At 38.1% G+C, this 22,770-nt stretch overlaps 2 protein-coding genes across 4 annotated transcripts in view; both read left to right on the forward strand.

The window, feature by feature from the left end:
* The first annotated feature begins 912 nt into the window (after nt 1-912).
* LOC109827826 (EKC/KEOPS complex subunit TPRKB) lies at nt 913-14,362 on the forward strand. Of its 3 annotated transcripts, none has more exons than XM_020394844.1 (9): nt 913-1,205; nt 1,603-1,679; nt 3,010-3,139; nt 8,994-9,085; nt 11,100-11,166; nt 11,441-11,563; nt 11,644-11,727; nt 13,857-13,946; nt 14,049-14,326. In XM_020394844.1, the coding sequence occupies exons 4-9, from the start codon at nt 9,018-9,020 to the stop codon at nt 14,133-14,135; spliced, it is 519 nt and encodes a 172-aa protein (XP_020250433.1). In that variant the 5' UTR covers nt 913-1,205; nt 1,603-1,679; nt 3,010-3,139; nt 8,994-9,017; the 3' UTR covers nt 14,136-14,326. The 3 variants fall into 3 exon arrangements, with proteins under 3 accessions (XP_020250433.1, XP_020250434.1, XP_020250435.1); XM_020394846.1 differs by having other exon boundaries at nt 919-1,205; nt 13,860-13,946; nt 14,049-14,362; XM_020394845.1 differs by lacking the exon at nt 1,603-1,679.
* A 4,612-nt stretch (nt 14,363-18,974) lies between these two features.
* The window catches only part of LOC109827830 (glycerol-3-phosphate 2-O-acyltransferase 6-like), a 4,760-nt gene continuing 964 nt past the window's right edge, over nt 18,975-22,770 (forward strand). The window contains 4 exon segments of the mRNA XM_020394852.1: nt 18,975-19,143; nt 19,145-19,231; nt 19,233-19,655; nt 22,693-22,767. Coding sequence (XP_020250441.1) covers nt 19,021-19,143; nt 19,145-19,231; nt 19,233-19,655; nt 22,693-22,767 — 708 coding nt within the window. The 5' untranslated portion in view covers nt 18,975-19,020.

The following is a 22,770-nucleotide window of genomic DNA, read 5'->3' on the forward strand; positions in this document are numbered from 1 at the left end:
GATTATTTCATCAAATATAGAAAAGTAATATGACTACACTATATTCCAAAATGTATATTTTAAGTCTCTTCATCATTTTCAAGCCATAGAAACATTCAAACAGTAAAAGAAGTATGTATACATGCAATTTTCAAAAAGTAAAACAACTATATATATGAAAATGAGTACACGTGCAACGCACGTGCACCATACTAGTTTAGTTAAATGAGTCTAAATAAACGGGTATCTATGGAAAAGAGGGTAAACAGGCACTTAATGGGCGGGCATCGCGCCCGCCTTATGGTGTGTTTGGGAGTTTACTAAGGGCTTGTTTGGATTGAGGGGAATGAGGGTGAAGGGAAGTTAGGGGAACCATTCACCTCCATTCACCTTGTTTGGGAACACTTAGGACGTGAAGTTAATTCACCTCCATTCACCTTGGTTCACCCCCTAATAGTATAAAAATTGTTACCCCCCAAATTGGGGTGTAACCAAGGAGAAGGGAATTCCCTTCCCTTCCCTTCCTTTCTCTTCCCTTCACTTCACTCAGTTTCCCTTAACTTCCCTTCACCCCCTATGAATCCAAACAGGCCCTAAGGGAAGGGAAGGAAAGGTAAATAACGGGAAGGGAAGGGAAGGGAAGAGAAGAGAATTGTAATATGTTGTTTGGGAGTTGAGTAAGGTGAATGAAAGTGAAAGGAAGTAAATATATGTAAATTTACATAAATGACTTTATACTAATAACACATCAGCCCTTTCATTTGTTTTGATGGGGGTAAAAATGTCATTACACCCCTTTACCCTCCTCTACCGCCCAAATCAGGGGGGAAAGAAAACCAAGCAATTTTACCCTCCTTTCCTCCTCTCTACCCTCCTTAAAAAAACTCCCGAACAAGATGAAATCCTCATTTCTCTTCCCCTCCCCCTCTCTACCCTCCATCCAAACAGGGCATTAAACCCGCGCAGGTGAAAACAGGTCCTCGTTCTCTCTCTCGTTCTCTCGTCTCTCATTCTCTCTCTCTCTCTCTCATCTTACTGAAACCCTAATACCAAGCTCTGCAAACCCTAATCCCTTTCTTCGTTCTCTCTCTCTCTCCCCCCCCTCACTCTCGCAAGCTCCCAGTCTTTCGTCGACTCTCCCTTTCTCATGCCTCTTCGTCTTGTGGTTTCGTCTCCTCAACAAGCTCGAATCTCTCACTGAGAATCCATGGGTGAGGGAGATTAAGGTAAGATTTTTAATCATGGATTTGATTAGGTCGAATTTGTCAATTCTTTTTAGGGTTTTTTCTATTTTTCGATTTGTCAAAACAATTAGGGACTATTTGATTTAGATCATTGTTCTAATCACCATATTTAGTTTGGGCGGCTGGAATCAGTGAAATGAAGGTGAAATTTTGTGGTTAATTTTGGTTAATTCATCTAACCCAATAAAAATTTTGATTTTGTTGTTAGATTTCATTTTAAAGTGTGGCATTCATTGTATTATCTGTCCAATTTCAATTTTTCTTCTATTTTTTGGTTTGGAAATTTGAGGTAATTGCAGCTTATTGTAATTGATTTATTTTGGTTAATTCATGTAACCAAAGTTGGTTCTATGCCTGACTGTTGCATTTTGGAGAATAGATTTCTCAGAAATGTAACCGAAGTTGGTTCTAAACCTGGAAAGCCCCTGAGCAGACAGAGCAGTGTAATTGAATCAGGTGCTATAGCATATTAACTTTGGAGTAAAATTTAATATCCCTTGTTACTTGATTGCATCTTTGTTGTTGCAAGTAGATGCTTTATCATTGGATCAATTATATATCAATAAAGATTTGTAATTTGGCGTGTGCAGTTATCTAGAATGCAATTAGAGAAACCATTTGATTTGCTTTATGAACTTTCTTTCCTTGCTTCAAGTGGCTTTGCATTGAACGTCTTCATAATAACAGAATGAATTAGTCCCTTGATAAGTGAGCATGAAGTTCCTGAAAGCTAACTGTGTTTATGCGTGCCCTGATATGTGTGTACACATGGATAAACACATTTATGTAGCTCAACGAGCATGCGTATGTTTGTGGGAAAGCATGAATGCGTGTGCGCATTTGGATGTGTATCTTTATGTCCCTGTGTGCATTGGGATGTGCATATGTATGACCATATGATTTATTTTTTCCTTTTTTTATGTAGAGATGCATTTATTCATGGTGTATGTGAGTGCATGGCATGACCATGTTTGTGGGTGGTGCCTGCATTTGCACATTTCAACTAGTGAGCACACGCATATGGCCTAATAACATGCTAGGAATAAATTCATCAGTATTTCAACTAGTGAGCACACGCATATGGCCTAATAACAAGACTAGTACTTCATTAATTCATCAGTATTTCTAGCACATCATCTTAAGCTTATAATTATGGCTCACCTGAAACTTGTTCTAAGCTTTGGAAGTCATAATCGACAGAAAACCAACCAGATGTTGGAACTCCATCAACAGAATAAGTACTTGTTCCATTAGGGAAAACGACTTGGATGCTCGTGCAATTATCTAATAACATGCTAGGAATACAAATACCGATACCATCCTTTGTTAGTTGAACACCACACCAAGTAATTGTATCGGGTGAACCAGATAAATATGTAGCTTGGAAAGCATCTGAACTGAACTCTGGAAATATCCCTGAAAAGCCACCCTTTGCAACAACAGCAGGTCAATCTTCACTGAATCCCTTGGCATCCAATCTCCACCAAAATCCTTGGCAATAGAATCTTTCAACTACCAAAAGAACAAGGATATAAATGGCGACTAGTATTATGGTAAGATTTGTATTTCTACCTATTAGTTTTAACCATAATTGTTACAAATTAGATAACGTGAAAATTGGAGGGAAATTTTCAAGGAGAATCTCCTCTTCATCTTCTTCATCTTTTTCTGTAAAATTCTTTTTATGTTTCTCTTCATATGTGTTCTAATTTTGTATGATATATGAACTGATGTGTCGAATTTGATCAAAGAGATAAATTTACCCTAAGTCCCCTTATTTTTGTAGTTGATCAAGATTTCCCAAGTCTTGGTCGAACTAGAGGACGAAAAGCAAGTGCCAAGGACTCAGTTTTTTGGGCCCTCCTCTCTCTGATCAATTCAAGTCTAGCTTCAGTCCTTTGGTGTTCAGGAACAAGGTAATTTTTTTCTCTTTGTTGGGAAATTTATGGACTAAATTCTGCTTATAATGGAAGTTTCTTTCCGGAGTTAAATTTCGTATGAGTTTGCTTCACTTTTTATTTTGCTTGGTTGAAATTTAAAAGTTTCTTTATTATGTGTTTGCTACCCAAAATTGATGTGTTATTATATTATTATTTTTAGCTGTCATGTCTTTAAATGATCAATTTCGTATGAGTTTGCTTCGCTCTAGTTCGCATTCTTGAGGCTAATTTGGGTCGATTTTTAGCCGCTAGAACTCGAAAAATTTCTAGGGCTTCCTCCTTCGTTCCCGCCCCCAAACACATTCTCCCGCTCAAGTTTTATTTACCTCGAGCTATCATCCTCGATTATTCCCGCCAATCGCTAGCGAGCTTGAAGACCTAGGGCTTCGCTCTAGTTCGTCGGTGTTCTTGCTGCTAATTCGTGATTCCGTCGTTGATCTTCTGAGCTATTGAGGTATAAAAATAAACCCCTAAACCCCCTTTATTATCCAACGTTATTCATTTTATTTTTCAATTGGTTCATTTGATTTTTTAGTTGATTATCAGATTTTGCTTAGCTCTCGATTTTGTTACTGTTGTGGCTTAATTAGCATGTTCAAATTATCAATCATTTGAGCAGTTGACTATAAAGAAAATTATGGTAGTTTCATGGGTTTGGTTTTTACGATCTATTGCGGTCGGATTTCTGTTCTTGTTTAGCAGTTGATTTTACTACTATTATGGCATGAATGAGACTAAAAAAAGTCTATTAATTGTTGGATGAGAAAATATTGGCAAAATATCTTTCATATGCTTGATAATTCTAGCATATATCCTTAGATAGTTATTTTTTATGTTATTATAGTGTTATAAATAATATTCTTTGGTAATAGCTACAACATTCTATATGCAAACATCGCCATCATGAGTTCAACCATTTGTATGATTATGTTCTATTATTGCATAAACGTTTTACACTATATTTTCTTTATAATTAATGTAAATGGATGGTGTAGATGAAGAACAAATAAAGAAGATATGTGCTAATACGTCTATATCTTCCATGGTTACAATAATAGCTTGTTTATTGAGATTGCGTGCTAGGCGCAAATCAATTTGTAATGCTTCAAGAGAGGATAAGATAAGAAATATTTTTTGTAGAAGCGCTCACTTTAAGCGTGTCTTTGAAGGATATAGTGATAGTTGTCGGTCTTACATTAGAATGAGGCCTAATACATTTTTCAAACTTGTGGATATTTTGTGAAATAATGGTTCTTTAAAGGACGCAAGGCACCTTCAAGTTGAAGAACAACTCGCTATGTTCATGAGCATAGTGGGTCATAAAACAAATAATAGAGTAATAAGGATCGAATTCATAAGATCGGGTGAAAACGGTTAGTAGGTAATTCAATAAAGTTCTACATGCTATGAATGGTCTTCGCGGTCGATACATGAAGCAAGCACATAATGAGATTCCACCGGAGATTGCCAACAATCCAAACTATTTTCCTTACTTCAAGGTAGAGAGCAATAAACTGTTATAGTTAGTGAATTGGTTGATTTAATAAATATAAGAAACTAATATTTATCGCAATGTACTATTTTCATAGGATTGCATTGGTATGATAGATGGAACACACATTGGCGCAATGTTACCCTTTAACCTACTTGCACGCTTTAGAGGGCGTAAATGTGTAACGCAAAATGATTTAGCCGCTATAAAAGTTTCACATATGTCCTAGCTGGGTGGGAAGGTGCGGCAAATGACTATAGGATTTTGCAAAACGCGTTGCCTAGACCACAATCTTACGGCTTGAGAGTATATGATGGTAATCTTCCAACTCTTTTAATAGATAGTCAATTAAATAATATGATCGAATTGATCACGAATTTTTTTTATAATGTAGACTAATATTACCTTTGTGATACTGGATACACTACCATGCCTAGCTTCATCTCTCAATACCGTGGTGTACATTATCATTTAAAGGAATACACTGGTAGAACACCCAAAAATAGTAGAGAGTTATTCAATTTAAGACACTCTTCTTTACGGTCTAAAATTGAATCAACCTTTGGTACATTGAAAAATCGATTCAAATTTTTTTCGGCAAAGCCTAATTATCCATTCCATACACAAGTGGACATCGTCTTAGCATGTACTATATTGCATAATTTTATTGCAATTGAAGATCCACAAGATGACATTTTGAATGAGCATGTTGAAAATTGATGAGGAGAATAAGGAGGTGACAAATGAAGATGACACAAACTTAGTTGACTACACAACTAGGACAATAAGAGAGGATCGTGATGCAAGAAATGAAAGGAAGGACTTTAGGGACCAACTTGCTTGGGCAATGTGGGTTGATTATTGCACAAAGCATAAAGATGGTGGTACCACGAAAATTGGCTTGTAGTTTTATTGTTTTCGCATAGTTTATTGTGTAAGCTACTATTTCGTAATTGTGTTTGTATGAACAATGTAATTTATCATTCCTCACTTGCAACTATGTAATTCTTAATTAACTATCTTAGCTTGTGTTATATATTCATGGTTCTTTGTTATTATTGTATATATGTATGTCTAACAAAGGAGGAGGAAAGACCAACTTGCCCTCTTCACCACATGCATCACCAAATGATTTAGGCGGTATTAATATCAACTTTACACCATACCCAAATCAATCGTTCATTCTACCAAATACAACGGCGAATTCTTTCCCACAATTCCTACCATTTGAAGGGAACTATAGCGAAATGAGCCAACATGTGTCATATGCTAACTTGTTCAACAGTTCTCAATGATTGTATATCCCATCTTTGATTTCTCAAGGCATCGGTCCACAACAAATGTCACCAACCACTGGTGAATCTGGTGGACCTCAAATCAATGTTGTTGATGTGAGTCAAAAGGTATCACCCTTCAAACAATAAAAAATTAGCTCATAAGAGGAAAGTGCCCCGCAACAAGAGGAGCTATTACCCTCAATTTGAAGGGGTTTCCAACATGTGGTGGCTCCCCGAGCATGATGCGGTGCTTATACCGTGTCTTGCAGAACTCGCGGATTCCGGAATGAAGGTTGACAAAAACTTCAAAGCTGAAACTTACAAAATAGTAGCTATGAAGATGAACATGAAATTCAAACCCAGTACACCCACCTTCATGTGATTAATCTCATGAAAACTTAGAAAATCAGATTTGAACTTATGAAGGCTTGCACCAACATAAGTGATGCGGGTTGGCATGAGGAAAACTGTATGGTAACCCTAGATGAGGAGACCCTTAAAACATGGGCTAAGGTATTAATTCATATCATAACAATGAATTACATTTAATTGAATGTGAGAATGTTATAATTAATTTCACGCCACATTTTTAACATATTGCAGGACAATAGTAACTCTAAGCTAAGAGGACATATAAACAAGTCTCTCCCTTTCTACAAACATTTACAGAAGTTCATGGGTGATAATCATGTTAGGGGTGAATTTGTTAAGCCAGTTTATGATACGATTGGCGTTAACAATGTCATTCCTCTTGATGATGATGATGGAGGCATTCAACATGAGAGTGATTCCGAGCCTCAATCTGATGTTAACAACACACCATACTCTACTTCTACAAAATCCTAGCATAGGTCTAACACAAGGCCTTTCTCAAGCAAAAAAGGCTCGAAAAGCCAATGATGATGAGTTGATACGTACCTTTGTTGAGTTAATGTCGGAATCAATTCAAAATCAACACATCATACATTAGACTGAGCAATTAGCTATAACTTTGAGGTACCATAGTGACACATATAGTGACGTAATCCTCGACATGGTATTATATCACTTGTATGAGTCTGAGAAAGAGGCAATGAGGTTTTTTATCAAAACAAAGGAGGCGCAGAAGAGGTTTATTGAAAGTCTTGCGGCGGCCCAAGGATGGGATACATCCTTGGCTTGATGGATTCATGTGATCATGTGGGCTTGGTTATTTTGTGCACACGAGACTCTATTTTGCTAAATCACATGATGTTCCTATACTTTGCATTTGTGTTGCTAATTATTAAAATCCCACACAAACTTATATTTTGTTAATTACAAACTTTATATATTGCAAGTCATGTTGCTAATTCCTAAACACGTACACAAACTTATATTTTTGTTACTATGCAGATTTCGAGCTTGTTTAGCTCTATATTGTGGGGCTTTTGGATGATATTCATGCTCGTTGTCGAGCTGCTAGGGCTTTTTTGTTACTGTGCAGATTTCGAGCTTGTTTAGTTCTATATTGTGCGGTTTTTGGATGATATTCGTGCTTGTTGTCGAGCTACTGGGGCTGTTTTTTTGTTATAGTGCTGATTTCGAGCTTGTTTAGCTCTATATTGTGGGTTTTTGGATGATATTCATGCTCGTTGTTGAGCTATTGGTGGTGTTTTGGTTCCGTTTGGAGCTCAGATTGAGCTTTTGGCAATGATGATGGTCAACTAAATAAGATTACAAACTAATTTACAATGTTCATAATAAGATAAGACATTCTTTACTATGTTATTAGAACGCAATCTACGTGAACTTGTACGTTGCAGTTGAGGCAATCAATTTTGATAAAAGACCAATAGTTAAGCCAAATTTCTACATGAAAATATCAAATTACGATATGAAATTGCCAAATTGATACATGATTTATTTAGATCATTGATTTTGATCTAACCAAAGTAAATAAACTTCTAGTCCGCGATGCTGGCTAATCCCCTCTTTACCCATGTTGGGCACATACCCATTGTTACCAATATCGTGCGCGTGAGTTAGTAGATCATTCATATTCCAATTTGTGTAGGGGATATCGTTGCGATAGGGACACTTCCACCACCCATTTTGGTCTCTAACTTTTAAAGTATTGGCCATTAGCATTATTTCTGCTTCTTCCATTATATCCCACATCTCATCACGCTCTCGATCTTCATCTGTGTATGAAAATAATTCTTCATATGTTGGTTTCTGTGGTATTTTCCGAGCACGCTGATTACAAAAAAGAAAAACTAGACTCTGGTCATTATGAAAATATTAATAGAATTTGTAGTTTTTTTAACTAAAATACATACCTTTGGATTTGGTGAAATTGACGAGTCACCACGGTCTCTAACACTCTTACTCGTGTTTTTCAATTGTGGAAATTTAGTGTTCATGGATAGTTGAGGATAGAAGGATTTTATAAGATTTGAGAAAGTGAAACTAGCCATTATAAAGTGATTAATATGGTAGATGACACTTTACTATAAATTTAACATATGTAACCAAACAAAAGAAAAGGAAAACCAGTTATTGCTATAAAGTAATGTGACCATTTTCTTGTTTGAACCAAACAAGCAAAGTAAAAAAAACAAGAAAATTGATACTTTTTGACTTCTCAAAACTTTTCCTATAATTTTTTAAAAAATACAAGAAAATCTATATTTTAGGTATTTTTCTTTTCCTATAATTTATAGAAGTTGAACCAAACACCCCCTAAGAGGATATTTCCGTTAGTTTGGAGGTTTTGTGGGCAAACTTAAGGGAGCTTAGTGAAATAAACAAAGTTCAAAGGGTTCTGCCGGCAACGGGACAAAGTTTTGGGGAATTTTATGAAATTCACCAGAAAGTAAACCTTTCGAACCCCTATCATCTCTGCGAAATAAACCCTAGCCCCATCGCCTCGAATTTTGATTGTAAGTTAGCTTTCAAGTTTTTCAAACGATTAATTTTTCAATTTTCTTTTATATTTAGGAAATTATCGAGTTATACTTCATCAGAGTCTAGGAGATGCTATTATTTTTCTCTCCGTTATTTTTTTATTTGTTTTTTGATGAATTTGTGTTATTTTCAGCAAGAAGAAGACGAAGGAGAAGCAATGAAGGAGTACCAAGTCAACGGAAGCACTCTCTCCCTTTCCCTTTTCACTGATGTCACTAACAGCAAGTTTGATTCTCTTCCCTCTCTCTCTCGCGTATCTCTTGATTTTTTTTTCTCAAAAAGTTATGATTTTGTGTTCAGTTGAGAGAGAAAGGGAGCGTGTAATTTGGCAAAGTTTGAGAACTTTTGTCGCGTTGTTTCATGTAAACCATTTAAAGGACATTTAAATTATCATAATAGCACTTATATCTGCCTCATGCGAATTCCTTTTGCGACGACGGCTTGTAAGATAAGAACATAACAGTTTAGGAGTTAAAATGATGCCAGAGTACTTACTGGGAGGGAAGCTTAATTTAATTCAGTTTCTAAATTTCTAGAGGATTCATTAACATAACGGGATCAATAAATTTTGAGGGGATAAATTGGGGCATTTGCATGTTGTTTAAAGTAGTTGTCGCCATGTGATGGAGGTGACGGATTTGGACTGTGGAAACAGCCTCTTGTTAAGCATGCAGGGCAAGGCTGCATACACTAGACCTGAAGTGGCCTGACCCCTTCTCAGACCCTGCGCGCAGTAGGAGCTTCATGCATCGGGCTGCCCTTTGCCAAAAGGTAGAAAGGGTGTACATTCAACTTATTAATTTTCTCATTATATGAAATAGTGGACTATGACACTATCACCAATAAACTAATGAAAAGCAAAAGCAACAATATTTTGAGAGTAGCACATTATACATGTTAACTCTTGATATCCTATTAAGGTCTACAATGTAACCCAATGGATGAGCTGCATTCTGTGGAAATTAATCCTGAGCCAGGACTTCTTTTTGGTGACAGTGCAGGATCACTTTAATTGTCGTGGGTTCTGTAGAACTACTTAGTCTAAAGTAACTAATACGTTCAGGACAGGACACTGTTGGATGCTACATTTAATCATGCATATTGGTTTTGCACTTAATGTTACACAGGATTATAGGAAGATTGCCAAGCATGGGATTTAGACCTTAAATCACTGCGGCGAACTGGCGTCTCTGACTACTTTTATTTTTGCAGAGTCACATTTATTAGAAGATAATAACAATTGATAAAATCATAATGATTATAACTCAAGCTTGAAAGGATGGAAAAGCACAAACTTCTAAGATGTATTTCCGAGGGCTATAGTCTGAGGCACTGCCATATGTATATTTCGTTTCAAGGCACCCATAGTAGTCAATGAACAAAGGAAAATATTCTTCATTAATAAAATTGTTATTAAAGCACAGGTCTTAAGGATCAAGCTGTCAACAATGTTTCTCGACTTTTAGGCTTTGATTCATTAGGTAGAATATAGGTCAACATTATCCTTGAAACAATCATATATAGATGGTTAGGCTTGAATTTTTATAAGTCCAGGAAGTTCACATTGCTGCATGAGGCCTTTCAAATATGAGGCGTATTATTTTTTATTTTGACGAACTCTTTAACTTTGATACTTTCACATAATTATTCTCTAGAAGAAGAAAAAAAAGAGGCGAAAATAACATATCTAAAGTTTCTAATAACCCAGCACATATGAATGGGTAATTTTCCGTGTATCACTGGATGTTGAAGTTCTCATGCTACATAGTTGAACTCATGATTATCTTGGAGTAACTTCTGACTCTAGGCTCTGTTTGGAAACCAATGAAAAACTGGGCCAGGATTAGTCCTAACCTAGTTTTATGCTGAACTAGGCTAGAATAAAACCAGGTAGTTGGTGGTTCAATAAAGTACCGGCTTAAAAGAGCTTTTTTGGCCTATAGAAAACTAGCTCAACAAAGAACCAATTTTAGCCAGACAAGGAAAGACCTCCAACTGAGCCAAGACTGATTCTGGTGCAGTTTTAAGGTGTTGCGAAACACATCCTAATTGTGCACATTGGTGAACAGGGAATATGCTAGTGTTATGTTCATCTGCGTTTCTGTTCTACATTTCATACTAATAGATCACGAAAAGGTATCGATTCATTTACTTGTGGACTTTGTGTTATAGGTAGGCAACTGTCTCAGACTAAGGCCTGAGGTCAGTAACTACTCACTGATTATAACTGGTTTTTCAGGGAGCTTCTTGACTCAATGCAGATGGGAAAACTAGAACCAGAGGTTGCGCTTTTAAATGCATCACTGGTACAATCCCTTCTATTCTTAGTGTTTAAAGTTCCTCTTTCTCAAAATGGTTACATCTAGGTTTACAGGGTAGATATATTGTAGGCATTCCTCTAAAGATCTTGTGTAGAGTCCCGTTTCCTATTGTCGGCATTTACTTTTTCTCATTATTCTTAGCTAAGGTGCATTGATCTGTTTTTCCCCCTTATTCCTTCTTTACTTCCTTTTATCCTTGTTTATGCGTCCATCTTCCATTTCACTAATAAATGTGTGACTTCTTTTCCAAATTATGTAGATACCAGATATTTTCCCTATTCTTGCTGCAGCACATAAAGCACTAATGGCCAAATCAAGGGAATCATTGACCACACGTACTCTGCACTCAGAGCTTGTTTATAACTTCTCGGGATCTAAACATGTAGATTACTGACTTTCACTTTATTTTCTTATTATTTATATTAACATGCATAATGCTCATATAGAGTTTTTTTTAATTAGATATCAGAATCCTTGAAGAGGTGTGGAATCTCAGCTACAACAACATATATCCTTGCAGCTCGCTTTTGTGCAACTCAAGATGAGGTATTTTCATGAAACTGCAGCATAATTCGAATATGAGTTCAGTTGCACCCTAATACTAAAGTTTAAAACCACAATTCTATATATTCCCAATGTCCCTGGAGTTCCGATGCTCGCAGGAGGTAGCATTAGTAACATTTTCTTACCCTAGCAATGAATTTTATAGGGGATCTTTGAATGTCTGCTTCAATGGTTGCATTAGTAACATTTTCTTACCCTAGCAATGAATTTTATAGGGGGTTTTTAAATGTTTGCTTCAATGGTTCCTCTACCTACTGATTTTTGGGATTGGATGTTGGTTTTTGCCTTTTAGAATAGATTCATCAATGTCCTTCCTTCTTCACATCAATTCATCATTGTGCAATCAGTCCTTTGCCTATTAAAGAGAACACCTGGTGGATACTGTTGGGAAATCAATTTGTTATATTCTAATATTCTGTTATAAACTTTGGTTGGTTTTGTAAACTAGCTGCACGATCAATTTAAGGGTGTTTATTATTTTATTCCAAGAAAGTTTTAGACAATATCTATCAGTCTATCAGATAACCACTTAACCCAAAGTATTAAGCTGATGGATTGTGCGCAGATGATGTATCTAAATTCTAAATTGGTATTATCACTCGGCACACTACCCCATATGAACCTTTGGGCCATATAGAAAGGCGCCAAACGTAAATTTGACCTGCTTGGAAATCTTCAAAAAAATGCAGGTGAACCGACATTTTTTAAATGCTAACGCTAAGATTTGGAGCAGGGACTTCTACCCTGAAACCTGGTGCCCAGAGAAACCTTCCCTTCCCTTCTCTACCAAAACTCGGAAATTTTGATGAAGGTCGCAAGGATCCTATGATTCTATCCACTTGTAGTAGCGATTGATGAAGCCTACAAGACCTTATTGCACTCACATGAGTAGGCCAGAATTTTACTGCATTAACCTAATCCCATCAGGTATCAAACTGACCTGATCATTTGGGATTAGGTTTGGTTTTAGAAATCTAGCCTGATGGAGTTTTTAGGTTAGGTGTGGGTCCACAAGAATCAAGCCTGAACATTCCATTCTAGTGAATCTGAAGTTGTTGCTCATAAGGGTATGGAGAACTTTTATGCAGAGAAGATCCTAACCCAAACAATTCCTAGATTAATACGTGTGCTTTCTATTCTAGCATGATAAGCATAGAAATATAGGTTGTAGTTAGTCTAGACAGTTACTTTTATGACTAATTTGTGGATTCAAGAACACTGTGCATGGATCACTTTCATCTTGCCTAATGTAATACACCTAATCAAACGACCGATGCATCACCAAATGCGACATGTATGAGGGTTAGGGTTTATAAAAAAAAAGTAAAAAGACAGAAAATAACAAAAAAATAAGAAACAACCCCCACCCCCCACCCCCACCAAAAAAAAAACCTACCCAAAAAGAAAACGAAAACACCCCCAAACAAACAAAACAAAACAAAAAGAAGAACTGACTCATAAAAGAATAAAAATATCCATGAAACATGCTTTTAAACTGCTAGCAGTATAGGGCTAATTTTAAACTCTATTCTTTCAGGTCAAATATCTGCATATGCTGTTTTATTTTGGTTTCCATAAAAAGAGTTAAAGAAGATATTGCTATCAAATAAGGCTGAACACAGACTCAACCTGGACCTACCCTGATGCCTTTCTATGCTGTGTGGTATGGATTTATATTAATGGCTGTCAATCAGCTGAGGCTAAACACACACTCAACCCAGACCCTACACTGATGCCTTTCTATGCTGTGTAGTATGAATTTTATATTTATATAGAACAATCTTATGGTATTGAGACTGGAGCTACATATGAAATTGTCAATTGCCTCCTTGCAACAACTTGCATGCTGAAAAAACCTGACTTGCAAAATTTAGAAGTATCCTGTGTTATATGTTGGGGGGCTACTTTGTCGAATGCTTGGCAAACTTCTTTAGTCTGCATCTCTGGATTCCAATGCAGCATCTATATCCATTTGAACAACTTGTATTTACACAATTTATTATTTGATTCCCATCAGGATTACTTGTACAGTGTTAAGATCTCTGCTAAGCATCTTTTTTCGTCATCCAAATGAAGTTGAAGTATTTCACTAATGAAGGTTATGCTTGTAGCAGATGGAACAAATAGGAAAAATAATACACGGGAAGGAGATTGATTTGGGGGAGTTGCAAGCAAGAGCAAATGAAGCTCAGATCCAGAAGGTCTGATTAATATTCTTATCTTTAACTTTCTTGCTTTTGTTTGATTCTTGTAGAAGTATCTCCCCTTGGTCATGCTGATGGTTGTTTTCTTTGCACATTCAGCATTATAAAATAACGAGCCAAGAATTAACCATCTCTTCATTGTCGGACGCAATCACCTGCCGAATTGCTTGCCGAGATGCTCTGTGATAGAGAACTTAATTGTATTTGGTTTTAAATTGCTTTTTAATTTATTTAGAGCATACTTTATTATTGTGGTTGCGACACATGTTTCACTTAAATTGACTGCAAGGATTGCAATGCAGGAAAAACAGTTGCCTTACATGTCTTTGTGTTTTATTTCTTCTTGAAAATTTTTATCCAGCGTTTGTATTCTTGTACTTGTGTGGTCAAAGATGAGTTGGTGTTGAAGTTAAGTAGCGCATATGCATTTGCAAATCGAATATGCTTGATATATGCAGGGAGAATTATAGAAATATCTGCATTTGCAAATCGAATATGCTTGATATTTGCAAATCCTAATGACATTCAGAACATGTACCATGTTATAGATCATGTCGTTGAAGCTATTTCAGAATTTAATTGCAGGTCATATGAAAATTTTTGAGAAGCTCCAAGCTACAAGGGCCAAAGATATCCAAAGCCTCTGGTCGGCTTCTTTCTCCTTGTTGTTAATTTGTTTCATGGTTGGTATTTATTTGTGGGTTATTTGCATTTATACCCCCTATAGTATCATTGTTTTTAACTTACTACACGTGTAGTTTCATTTTGGCAGTAAAGCCCGTCGGGTTGGTTGAAATTTTGGCGGATATTGGCCCTGGGTGAAACTAGTGTCTATCCCAGGGTAAAAGAAGTAAAAATAAAAAATAAAAAATAAAAAAATTCACCCAGGTGGTCTATCTGCCAAGCTAGACTACAAGGGTAGTAAGTCCAAAACAATAAGTTCAGAGCACTAATACTGCAGGGGCCTACATGGTAAGAGCTTTATAGTTGAGTGAAGACGCACAGCAAAGGTGTGAAACATTGGCAGACAGTTCAAAGGATGCCCAACAGGAAAGAAGAATATAGGGGTGATACTTTACGAACACAAGTTTCCCACCTTTTTCCTAGTTATTTGGAGGAAATAAATAAATGAAGGGTTAATTGGGGTCAAAATGCATTTGGTCAGAAGATAGCTGCTGCTCTAAGCTTCTGATGCAGTCGTCGACGAGGATTCTCCTTGCAGAAGCTCAGTATGATACTGGCACCGCTGTGCATTGGATCTGAAACCGTCACTGATCCAGTTGATCACCGCCCAAATTACTGGAACCGGTATAAGCCCAGAATTATATCTTGAGGCAGCCAGCGCTGCCATCTACGCTCTGGAAACATATGTTTGCCCGTCGTAATCAATGATGTAGGTTATCCTCTTTCAGGAAATAATTCGGAGCTTCGTATTGCCCTCCTGTCTCATTAAATTCCCTGTTCCATTAAAAGTATCGGACTTCGCCATGTTCTGATCATCTGATCATTAGAGCTTGAACTTACTGTGTGTCTCTGATCATCAGATCTGATCAAAGCCGTGAGATTTAGATTTGATGCGTGTATTTCTTTCGTTTTAATTAGTTTCGCTGAACTGACTTGGGGGTGTTTCTCTCCAAGTACTTAGCACTTGCTAAGGTCAAGTACAGAATCATATAAATTTGAAACTAACCCTATTTCTAGGTGTAATACGCGAGCGTCAGTTTGGAGGAGTAATAACTCTGGAACTCTTCGACAGCGTATAACCAACAAGTTAATTTGGGTGTGAAACAAGTGAGATGTGACGATGCCTTTACGTAACTAATTACCAATCAGTGTCACCTTTATTGTGTGTTTTCTTATCCTCAAGTGAGGTTAGTATTAGGTGAAGTAGGGGGGGTTTAGAAAGGCTTCATGAACGTAATAAGTCTATGGGCTGAAAAATTAGGTGGAAAGCACCATGAAGACATACATGTGACAACATCGAGTTGGACAGCGAAAGAGGGGGCTGAAAATTAACTCCCCCCACCCCCACCCCACCCCAACAACTCTCCTCGTAGATTATTGCTTAAGGGACTTTCGCTAAGACTGTTGACGTCTACGGCTAAATCTGGAATGAAACAGATATAAATCAGTGAGAAATGGAAGCAACTGTAATGTTGTATTTTAAAACTTTTTTAATTTAGCTGCTATACGTTTGTGAAACGCTGTGCTTAAAGCAATATTTGACTTACTTCGGTGCAAGGATCACAATGCTAAAATGCTTCCAGGAACAACAGTACAATACAATGGTGTGCACCAACCAAGTACTGTCAAGATCTCCTCGATCTATAAGATCTTTCGGTCAAGGCAACGATCTCCTCGATCTATTAAAAACCTTGCGGTTCAGAGCTAAGTTTCTTCGAGTACAATCTAAAGCTTGCACACTTTCAAACTCTGCAGCAGCAGCACAACAACTTGAACGCTTCAGTGTGTTTTTCGTATGTACCAAGAGCTGCCCCAATGGGCACTATTTATATGCCTCTAAAGCCAGCTCAAGGGTCACCCGCAATCAATTTAATTGTTACAAATCATAATAACAATTATGATAATTATGATTGTAACAACCAATGACTTAATTGTTGTAACTGTTGCATACAGTAACGCCTGAACACGAGGGTCGCGTTTCTCGCACCCTCGCGCGAATGCGACTGTCACGCCTTGCGAACGCGAGGGTCGCGTTCCCTCTCATGAACGTCGCGTTCCCTCTCATGAACGCGAGGGTCGCACCCTTGCGCGAACGCGATGGTCGCGTTCCCTCTTGCGAACGCGAGGGTCCCGTTCCCTCTTGCAAATGCGAGGCCGTGCGAAGTGTAAAGTGCGCCTTACAAAGCGCCACTTAGCGCCTCATGCCGATTAGTCTGATCCCCGGCCCATTAGCCCGTGGCCCACTAGTACTTATGAGTGATTGATTTATTTATTTAAATCAAAAATAATTCTCGGCTTGCTTACGACAAGCCTCGAATACAGGACCTTTTGAAACACCAAAACTTTTACTTTCCAATACGCGACTGAGGATTTTTGAAAAAACACCAGTAGTTAATAAATATATAGTTTGAAAACTTATTTTTGGAAAGTGCTTAGATGCGTTTATAAGATAGTTTTTTTAAAGTAGATGAAGCCCAACTTTTTCATATGGGGCTTAAAAGCTAGCTTATATGAGACGCTACCAAACTAAACCGGTTTAGGTCAAAACCGGCACATGACAACAACAAGCTGTATATGGTTTACAACTTGGTCCTCTACATAATTAAGCTATAGCTCCCTCCTATTCTCCTCGGGCGTACTGGGCCATGCCGTATAACAACTTGCCCTCTATTTTTTTTCTTGGTAACCATAATAATTTGCCATTCTTGTACTGTGAAATGCTCGATCTCACGCATCCCCATGAATTCTGGTGTGGGTAGTACCGCCAAAAGTGGGTGGATACCTAACCGGCTAATACATTCTCCATTACGTAAGCAGTTATAAATGCCTTCGCGGGGACAAGTACGGTTCATACAGAGTATATATATGATGAAAGTTAAATTATTAAGAATGTCAATTAATGAATGAGTACTCCAACCCTGAGGATGCACATAGATATAGATATAGAATTTACAAAAGTATACAAGTTCCTCTAACCTCAGCTACTTCGCCAACTCATATCAATAGGCGGCTGGCTGAGATATTCCGCGTAAATCAGGCTTCGCTAAGGGCCCGTTTGTTTTGATTTTTTTGAAAAGAAAAGTGGTGTGAAAACCGTCAAAACTGACAAAAACTGTCTGTTTTGTCAGGTTTTCTTACAAAAACGCTTCTAAAAAAGACGTTTTTGCAAGAAAGCATGTTTGTTAAAACTAGTGGTCACTGGTTGGGGAACGGTAATTAAGAAAGCAAATCTAACTGCTTGCCGATTATTAATTCCCTACTTTCCTTCTTCCCAACTAACCTCTCGAAGTCTTGAGAGCTAATTTCTGCGTATTCGGTAGCTTTCAAGTTGACTACGACTCCATAATTTGCTTTCTTTTTTCATTTTTCTTTTTATAAGCAGGCAGATGAGGACATTAACGCGCATAGACAATAGTAAGTGGTCCATAATGCTTATAAGTTTATATTCATCCATCGTCTCTTGCGATCGAATTTCAAACTTACACTTTGCTACCGTCGGTAACCAGAAAAGTAGGCACAAAGTTAATAAATAAACTCCTTGCCCAATCCTAATAGTAAGGGTAGGTATTTCATATAACCCCCCAAAAAAACTTTGGGCTGTTAATTTCCCACAAAACTCATTAGACTTTGTTTTCCCCCCACGAACCCTCAAAACTTTAAGTACTTTCAGTTCTACCCTTTTCTTGTCGGAAAATGATAAGTGTACTGCGAGAGTTGTGTTAACTCTTAATACTACTAGACACAAATAAGCAGGGTGTATAGATATTCATAATTCCTCTTTGGAAGTTTACAAGAAAATTGCCCCGTATTTTTTGTGTGTGGGAGTATAAGAGTGGTATTAACTCTCGCGTACACTTATCACTAGGGCTCGTCTTCTCCCTGTTTTTAGAGGGGATTCTATGGTAAAAAAAATAAGAAAAATGTGTTAGGGACCCAAAAACATGGGATCTTACATGGGACATATGATGTGTCGGCTCCATGTCCCATGATGTACTGTTCATGAACATTTCATCATGGCCGGGACATGGAACCGACACATCACTTGTCCCATGTAGGGTCCCATGTTTTTAGGTCTCTGTAGCACCACCCAAAAAATAATAAAACAAAGTTTTGGGAGTTTTTTTAGAATGGAGTTTTTCAGAGGTTAAAGTGCGGAAAATCAAAGCTCAGGCCTCCGGGGGGTAATTTTGCGAAATTCCCGCTAGATAACAATTGCAATATTATTACGGGTGATGTTATACGTTTTTTGAACCGCAGCAATTAATAAGAGCCCATCAAATTAGCTCGCAACCGTACGCACCGCCATCCAATTTATATCCTCCCTCGCTTCCCTCTCTTGTTACAACCGAACCAATCTCCTCTCATTACTGTACGTAACAAACATACGATGGTCGGCGGCAGAGAGTTTGAGAGCATCGAGAAATGCAGCTCCGAAGGGAGGGAGGCCGAGACGATCGCGGCGGACCTCGACGGCACCCTCCTCGTCTCGCCGGAGCTCGCTTGCCCGTATTCATAGCCTCGTCAGCCCATCGACGGCGGGGAGCCTCTTCGGGATCGCCCTCCTCCAACTAATCGGCGCCGCGCTCGTGTACGCATCAGCCGTACGTGCTCTTGTCCGAGTCCCTCGCCATAAAGACGCTCATATTCATCTCCTTCTCGGGGCTGAAGGCCCGGGACATCGAGATGGCGGCGCGCTCCGTGCTGCCCAAGTTCTACGCCGAGGACGTGCACCCCGAGGGGTGGCGCGTCTTCAGCGCGTTCGGGAAGAGGTACGTCGTCACGGCCAACCCGAGGATCATGGTCGAGCCGTTCGTCAAGAACTTCCTCGGGGCCGATAAGGTGCTGGGGACCGAGATCGAGGTGACGAGGTCCGGGAGGGCCACCGGGTTCGTCAGGGAGCCCGGGGTTCTCGTCGGGGAGCTCAAGAGGAAGGCGGTGGAGCGGGAGCTGGGCGGCGAGATGCTGCCTCACGTCGGCGTTGGCGATCGAGAGACCGATCGTGATTTCATGTCGATTTGCAAGGTTCGAAATCGAATATTTATTTACGCGTAATTTTCTTTGCATGCGCAGTGCGCGTACGTTCTTCAGAATTGAAACGTACGTAGAGCTCGTATATATTTCCTCATGATAGATCTTTAGTTTCCTACAAGTAGATCTCTGTGTATATATATGAGAATATTTGATGCATGATCTAAGGTTGACGGTTGAATCCTTAAGTTAATTAATAACAGAGGACGAGATAGATACTAGGAGGAATCATGCATATCAGAGCAATACTTGTGATCTCGGTGATCAAGTAGATATATCGATAGAAGAGGCCGGTTTAACCTACTGTTTCTCTGGTGCATGTTAGTCATTGGAGTCGGATCAAAGGATCCTCGGCTCTCATGATAATTGATATCATTGCTTTTTAATTGATATCATTGCTTGATTTTAGGTTTTTATCCGTAAAGAGCTAGCATTTAAAACTTATCAACCATATCGGTTATAAAACTATAACTCTCAGCCCTCGTAATTTTAGAGTTTCGATTAAGGTACTGTTTGGCAACAAAAAAAGTGTCTTATCTAAGAGCTTGTGTCTTATTGACTTGGTCAATAAGCTAGTAGAGCTGTTTGGTAACCAAAAATAGGAGGAGATTATTTTGGAGATTGTGTCTTTTGCAAGTAGCTTTTGGAAAGCTATCTCAAGTAGCGTTTGTCTTTGGGAAGGAGCTGTCAATTTTTTTCTTCTGTTTTTGCCCCTAATAATTCTAATTTTATATCAATAATATTGCATGACCTTTTTAGTTATTTAACAAATTTAAGCTAGTTGTATAGCTTCTTTTGCCAAACAGCTCTAGTCAATCAGCTAGCTACACAGCTATCAGCTTTCAGCTATAATTTCATAGCTTTCAGCTAGCTTGACAGCTTTCAGCTATAATCTCTCAGCTTTCAGCTAGTTTTGCCAAACAGAGCCTAAGTAAAAAAAAAGTTTCACATTTTAAGCAGTTGTGGACCTCACTAAACCGTTTCAGTACTCTAAAAGCCTGCAAAGCTGACATTGTCCCCAGCTAAATCCTGTAACATTTTGGAATAAGGCAGACAGCGGTTATAGTTCATGAACTTCCCACCTCTGCTTCTTTCTCTTTCTATTTATTGATCGCATGCATGATTTATAATTATCGCCTTCCACTGTTTAGAGAATTTATTTCGAGTAGGTAGGTGGCCTCTACTGCTGATGACGGTGATGTTCACGTAAAATTCCCAGCCTAGCTAGCAACCATACACGTATGCATCTCATGACTCAGTCTCAGTCAATCACATGAACTCCTTTTGGGTTATTTGGGTATTAGCCCCTTTGAATCTTTCATATTCTGGACGAGTCCCTCGAAACATTGCAATTGGCATAAGGTCTCTTGAACCGTTATGATGTTTAAAATTAGCCCCTCCGTCACAAAGTCCATCCGATATGATAATCATGAGTAGGTTAATGGTTAGCCATAAATAGGTAATTACCAGGCTACCCCTGCTTGACTATGGTCAGGTTTGTGTTCGTATTAAAAAGACTTTTATGATTGTTAGGGGGGGGGGGACCAAATAGCAATTTCAATTATTTGGGGGACTTCGGAATGTGAAAGGTTTTGAGGTACAATTGCCCGAATAACCCCAATCCTTTTGTTTCCCTTTTACTTCTACAGCCTTCCATCTTCATCGATTTCGTGTGGAATTGTTTGTTCCTGAATTAGCATCTGAACATAAATAGTACTGTTTTCATTCCTATGTGTAAATGAGTTAGGAGCAAGTTTTTCTAGTTCTTGATGATATGTCAATCATAGAGACAACAGAGTGGACCATGTCCCTCCTAATTTGCAAATATGAACTTCATTGTGCAGTATTTTGACTATTTATTTTTTTTATTTTTTTATTTATTTTTTTGAAGTTAAAATTCCACCAAATGTCATTAATTACGAGCAAGTAATGAATCAAGAGGTACTAATTACTAAGGGCCCCAGGTTGTTTCAACAACTACTTTTGTTATCTGCATTTAATAGATACAACTGTTGCACATGATTGAATAGCTTTAGAGTCATAAATGGACTTATTTCTACAATTAGCACTACGCAAGACACTTGACTAAAAGTAATGTGCGCACGCATAGCATATGTATGCATAGTAAATGCGTGCGCATCACAATTTCAACATTTAATTTTTAAAATCAATTCACTTTATGTTTACTTTTATATTTAGGGGGTGTTTGGTTCAATAGTGGACAAGAATAGGAGTAGGAATCTGATTTTTTTTTTATGGATTCCTATCAAATCCCTAAAAAATTTTAAGACAACTTTATGGATACATGGAAACCTTTTTTTCATTTCTATGTTTGTTTCATAACATAAAAAAATAGAATCCAACTTTATAGAAACCCTCCAATTCATATTCTTTAGTTTGGGTTGGAATGAGAATATGATTTGGTCTTATAATAATATAAGGTTTGTGAAGAAACAGAATCCTAAAAAAAAGAGGGAGAATAGTACGGGTGTGTCAGTTTTTTGCCCCCAAATCCTTCCAAATCATTAGGATTTGGGTTTTTATAAAATCACCATACTTTTTCAACTTTATAGATTTCGAAATCTATAAATTTGTTGTGAACTAAACTCAATAATAGGATTCATAAAGAATCCTTTACTTGCAATTTTGCCCCTGTCAGAGTCAATTCCTATTCATATTCCATAAAAAGGCTGAAACAAACACTCCCTGCACCATTAGCTGAAAGTTGGTCGAGACTTTAAAAATCCTTGTTTTAAATACACAGCTTTCACAAAAGGAAAACGCCTCAGAGACCCCAAATGGGGGGACCCTGTAGGGGACAAGTAAGGTGACAAGCACTCACTGGGTGCTGCACAGTGAGGACTTGCCACCTTACCTGTTCCCTACAGGGTCCCCTCATTTGGGTCCCCCTAACAACACTCTTCACAAAAATCGGGACGGTTGGCACTCGTGAAAAATGACCAGGATTGCCAATTAAAAAGTACTTTTAGCTTTTATTACCAAAATACTTAATTTGGGACGCATATTACAGGAAGGATACATGGTCCCCCACACAAAATGCACGCCGGCCCCGCGCAACCAACTCCTCAGCCCCGTGATCCTCCACGAC

The sequence above is a fragment of the Asparagus officinalis genome, unplaced genomic scaffold, assembly GCF_001876935.1.
Source record: "Asparagus officinalis unplaced genomic scaffold, Aspof.V1 AsparagusV1_Un470, whole genome shotgun sequence".
NCBI classification, from domain to species: Eukaryota; Viridiplantae; Streptophyta; class Magnoliopsida; order Asparagales; family Asparagaceae; genus Asparagus; species Asparagus officinalis.